The 5,523-nt window shown below is 36.5% G+C and overlaps 1 protein-coding gene across 1 annotated transcript; it reads right to left on the bottom strand.

Annotated features, from left to right (window-relative positions):
- Window positions 1–1,655: 1,655 nt before the first annotated feature.
- Window positions 1,656–2,431, bottom strand: LOC122671776 (light-regulated protein, chloroplastic). The gene is made up of 3 exons (XM_043869204.1): window positions 2,241–2,431; window positions 1,923–2,084; window positions 1,656–1,738 (listed from the first exon to the last, which is right to left on the bottom strand). The coding sequence occupies exons 1-3, from the start codon at window positions 2,429–2,431 to the stop codon at window positions 1,663–1,665; spliced, it is 429 nt and encodes a 142-aa protein (XP_043725139.1). The 3' UTR covers window positions 1,656–1,662.
- Between the last annotated feature and the right edge of the window lie 3,092 nt (window positions 2,432–5,523).

Here is a 5,523-nt window from a genome sequence, read left to right as displayed (position 1 = left end):
TAAATGAAAGATCTGCAAATTGAAACCAATTGAAGATTCAACTCCAAGGACGCTTTTCAGACCAAAAGCTAGTTTAGTTCTCAATTCTTTTAGAAACTATGATATATGCATAAATGTGGTTTAATTCTCAAATCCTTTGCTTCAATTGAACAACCGAACTGGTTTACACAGCCTGCTCTAATTTTAGCATTATTTCTGCTAGGGCAGATTCTAGAGTATGATAGGTACTGGGGCAATGTTTTTACAAACAATTGGACCAGGGATTGAAGATCATGGTTTTAAAAATCGAAAATCGGGGATTTGGATCTGAATTGATCAATTATTTCAGTGATGGTGGGTTCATACTCCATACTAGCACAACTATTTTCTTTAATTTAATGAGTTAATCTCCATACAACGATGCATGGTGACAGAGAGAGATACCATAAAATAATTATTTTAGATTTTTGGGGTCAATCATAAATAAAGAAGGTACCATAGAGGATGATGTTTCACAAAGAATTAAAGTGGGATGGATGAAGTTGAGAGGTGCATCCGAAGTGCTGTGTGACCGATGTATTCCTTTAAAGCTTAAAAGAAAGTTTTATAGGATTCTTGTATGACCAATTATGATGTATATAGCAGAATGTTGGGCAATTAAGAAGTGTCATATTGAAAAGCTATGTGTAGCAGAGATGAGAATGTTAAGATGGACGTACTGAAAAACTAGAAAGGATAAAGTAAGGTATGAACGTTTTAGAGTTGACTTGGGAGTTACCTTGATCAATGATAAATTTTGTGAGAACCGATTGAAGTGTTATGGTTATTTTCAATGGAGGCCTAGAGATGCCTTAGTAATGAGGAGTGATATAATATTGATTGAAAGAACTAAAAGAGGTAGAGGCAAGCCTAAAATGACCATATGAGAAGTTGTGAGGAAGGACATGCATTGTCTAGATTTTATATCAAATATGACCTCTGATAGAGTCTATTGGAGGGCAAGGATCCATGTACCAGACCCCATTTAACTGAGATTCTCTTGACTTGGCTGTGCCTCTTTTTTTTTTGACTTCAATCCTTTATCTTTCATTTGTTATTTTCCATTTTTCTTCTCATCCATCTTTCTATCCCTATTTTTCCATTTTTTCCTACATTGTTTTATTTGGATCTATGTAACCGACCCCATTAAGTTGGGATAAGGTTGTTGTTGCTGTTGTTGCGAGATAAAACTCTTTAACATATATCACAAATCGCATTTAACATATAACACAAAACGCCATTAATGAAGCTTGACATTTTGATTATCTATTTTTTTTGTTTGGTAAAAACATTTTGATTATCTAAAATACCACTTATTGTAGGGAGGTTCGAGTAAAAGATCTTGCCAGATAACTAAATGTAGTTACATCAAGCAAAACCCTAATGGTATTTCTCTTCTTTTAACTTTGCCAACAACCAGTAGGGCCTGAGTAAACTCGTACAAAAGGATTTCAGTTTAAAAATTAAGACCCATCATTCAAAGAAATTGTTGAAGCACTACTGTAAAGTATATAGCAATATTTATACCAAAACAAGAAGTATTAACACAAGGGGATTTTGGAGGGAGGGAAATGTCAGTCGTATTTGGTAGGAGAAGGCTTCAAAGATTTGTATTACAAGATAGGGCTTTCTTTCTCCGGTGAACTAGTAGACTCCCTTCTGGTAATCAGCTTCACAAAATTCTCCTCCAAGATCGTCACAAGCTTCTCCTGGAAACACCCTGAAACATTCATCAACAAAATAATCAAATAATTATGTAGTTTTTGAAACCATTGTTTCTTCTCTGTACCTTCTAATCAATGATCCAATTAAGCATCTTTTTCTTCCAATTTTTTTTTTTTTTGGGGGGAAAATCATTATAGAAACTATTAATTACAGAGGTTGTTGTTTTCTGAAGAGCTTACGTCTTGGGATCATTGTACTCGAAATACTCTCTGTCGACCATCTCTGGAACAGTCTTCGCTACAGTATCATTTCCGTCCTCTGTTTTGATCTTAACTTCTGGATACATTTCTGCTGCGCAAGCCTCTCCGCCTATTGTTTCACAGGCTTCTGCAGGGAAGACACTACAGGAAACAACAATGCAAACAAAGATGAGTCTCCAGTCTCTCTTATCTCTCTTGCCTCTCTTGTCTCAATTCTCAACTTTCATGATCCACTGGGTAAGTAAAAAAGAGAAAAAAAGATGACGAAATTAAAGGAATGAAAAAAAGCTGACTCACGAAACCATGGAACTGTAATCAATAACCGCAGAGGTATCGTTGGCCACGGAAGAAGCAGCTTTGATCGATGGGCATCGAGAGACAAGTGAACTCTGTAGTAGCTTTGGAGAAGATCTCGGTAGTGTAGCCACCGAGATTTTGGTGGGTATTAGGGTTGGAACAGAGGGTGTAATGCACAAAGCTGTCAGCATTTTTGGATATATACTGTGAGTTAACAGTGGAAGCCTATATGAGTCTGTGCAGGTTGTGGCTGTGAGGTCCAATTTATTGATTTGGTTGATGAGTTTCGAGATAAATGGTTGCAAAAGATATTTCTCACTGGATAAGTTTTTTTTTTTTTTTTTTTTTTTTTTTTTTTTTTTGGGATTAAAAGTGAGCTTATATAGATAAGGTTTTGTTTAGTTTTGAATGAGTGATGGGGAAAGCCTTTACAGATAACTATTGGAGATTTTTTCTTCCTACCGACAAAGACGTACATGAAATGTAATGACCTGGCAAGGTGTTCGAGCAAGGATAAGGCGATCTTTACATGCCCACAAAAATAAAAGCAAGCAAAAATAGAGGATCCAGACTCACATCTACATGATGAATTAAAAACCAGGAGTCAGGATTAGAATTGGTCCCCTTCGATTCGGATGAAATGGGTGAAAAAATCAGCTAGAATCAGACAATATATGCCTTAACCCTAGCTACCGTGCAAGGATTGGATGAACCGAATTGGACAAAAATTGGGATCGGTTTCAGTCAATTCCAATCCGGATTGGCTGATCCAACCCATCCTGTCTTGATTCTTGAAACCCTGCTCTACATTTATGGCCAGTGGAAGGCCAGTTCTTGCTTGAAGAGCTCATACTTTGCGGTCGGAAGTATGAGGATGATTTGCCATGTATTAAATCAGGTTTTGGTTGAGTTTGAACGGTTGGATTAGGATATACAAACATTTTTGTGTTTATCTCTCTCTCTCTCCCCTCCAAAAAAATAATGATCTCTCAGCCTTCTCATGTATGATACTCTTTTATTATGTCTCATTAATGCGTTTTTCTGTGCCGCTTGATCAGAGAACTCTCTTCCAATAATTATTTCCCTCTTATTTTTTTGGCCATCAAACTAGTGGAGGGCTGACGTATCCGTGGTTTCAAAAATTGGAGGAATTAGCTGACGCGATTCTGATCAACGACAATTCTTATGATCTTTTTGAAATTGGCCATGAATGCTTTCGTATCTTCTTTCATATTGTCATTACTTCTTTCTTTTAGCCAGTGAAATGGCAGAAAAATCACTGAAACTTATCTCTAGCTTGTAGCAAGATCTGTCAAGTCTTTTTAAGAAGACTCCAAAAATCACAACTTAATTTATGGAAATAATTTCTTCTTCCTCTTCCTAATTCTGATTTCTAGGGTTCTGGCCGATTCAAACTTATCTCATATATGTATCAGATCTTTTCCATGGCATTGTCACTTCCGAATGTGGATTGGTTCAACCCATTTGGTTTTGTTTGAGAGACTTCCAAAAACTTTTAACTTCACAAAGAAGATTTTATTTTTTGTAAAAACCTTCACAAAGAAGATTATGTTGCAAATTCGATACATTTCTTGGATGTCCATGCACCTTCATGTAATCCTTATATTTATTTTACCACTTGGCAAACTCAATTAAGGCAAAACTTATTATGTAGGTAAGAGACCTTGAGGTTTACTGGTCACCAAATTTGGCCCATTAGATCTGCTGTTGGCAAACTCCATTGGCGAGGAATTTAGTTTATCTCACAGTCACTCTACTTGATATTGCTTATGTTGTTTATAATTGCTCATCAGTTGGTGCATTATGCAGTGTGTTTCACAACTTTGAGATTTGAAGGATATATATTTAAAGGATTATTTTTCCTGCCTCTTCATCTCTTGTACTTTGGACATATTTTGATGCTGACTAGCTAGTAGTGAAGCTGAATATCGTGCGCTTACTATATCTGAGATTATTTTGGTTCGTTGGCTCTTTCATGAAATGGGTGTCTCTTTGGCTACCTCAACTCCATTCATTTGTAATAATAAAATTACCATTCAAATAAGTAAGGGAAAATATCATCCCCCTCCCCTCTAAGTTTGCCTAATATCAATCCAATACCTAAGTTTTGAAAAATATCTACCCCCTCCCCTACTTTATAAAGATTATATCAACCGTATCCTAACCGTTAAAAATGACCATTACCTGATGATGTGGACAGGTCTAATTTATCTAAAACCCCAAATTATCCTTAAGTTATTTTAATTCTAATTTTACCCCTCCAATCCTAAAATCCTAAAATCCCCTCTTTTTAAAAATTTTTTTATTATCGTTTTTCCTTCAAAATCAAATCCCATTTTCTTCTTTGTTCATAGGTTTCTTCTTCGTTGCAGGGAGTGCTTCAGGTTTCTCTGACTTCTTCTTCTTCTTCTCCGTTCACAAGTTTTTCCTTCTGGGTTTCTTTTTGGAAGATCCGGATCTGGGTTTCCGTTTATCTTGGAACGAAACCCAACCAAAACCAAAAGAGCCATGGAGGGGAGAATGTGTGAAAAGCATCGTGTATGCGGGCCTCGACGCCATTGTCACCTGTTTCACCCTCATCTCTTCCATTCCACAACCACCGCACTCGGAAAATAAAAGACAAAAAACCAAACTTCAAAGAGGGCGTCTCTTTCTAGTTTCTACACCTCCACTTATTCTAGATCTTAGTTGGGAAGTTGGAACCTCAACCTTCCTCAGCCCACGTTGATTCCATCCCAAACCCATATGCCTTCCATTTTTCTAATCCAATCTATTATTCAGATTTCTAGATTTTCAAACGGAAAAAAATTACAAACTTATATTAACTAATACACAACTTCGTCACCCGAGCCAAGCACACTGGATTTCAACTAGCAACACTAGGCAGTTGTAGCACCTTCAAAGTTCAAACCTCCGACTTTTTCAGAAGAATCTCTCCTTCTTTCTCTCACTTCCTCTTGAAATTTGACAGATCCATCGCGCCCAGTAGATTGGAAGGCCAAACAAAAGAAGAGAAACAAAACCAGGAATCCAAATCTTACAAAACGATTTGAGGGAAAGGATGTAATTAAAGAGACGAAAACCAGATTAATTAACCTCCTAGTTGTAGTCACCAACCATAAACAAAAGAAAAACAAAAAAAAGATCGAATGGATTGGAGTTCGATCATTCAACAATCCGGAGAAAGGAAAAGAAATTTTTTTTTTTTTGGGTAGAAGTAAAAGGGTAATATAGTCTTTTCATTAGCAAGGGGAAAGACATA

This window comes from Telopea speciosissima, chromosome 8 (genome assembly GCF_018873765.1).
Source record: "Telopea speciosissima isolate NSW1024214 ecotype Mountain lineage chromosome 8, Tspe_v1, whole genome shotgun sequence".
In the NCBI taxonomy this organism is placed as follows: domain Eukaryota; kingdom Viridiplantae; phylum Streptophyta; class Magnoliopsida; order Proteales; family Proteaceae; genus Telopea; species Telopea speciosissima.
This window is presented reverse-complemented; position numbering and strand designations above follow the sequence as displayed.

Coding starts and splice junctions, on each gene's coding strand:
- LOC122671776 (XM_043869204.1), bottom strand. CDS start 2,431: ATGCTGACAGCTTTGTGCATTACACCCTCTGTTCCAACCCTAATACCC. Junction 2,085..2,240: donor GATTACAGTTCCATGGTTTC/GTGAGTCAGCTT, acceptor TGTTTCCTGTAG/TGTCTTCCCTGCAGAAGCCT. Junction 1,739..1,922: donor GAGTACAATGATCCCAAGAC/GTAAGCTCTTCA, acceptor TGAATGTTTCAG/GGTGTTTCCAGGAGAAGCTT.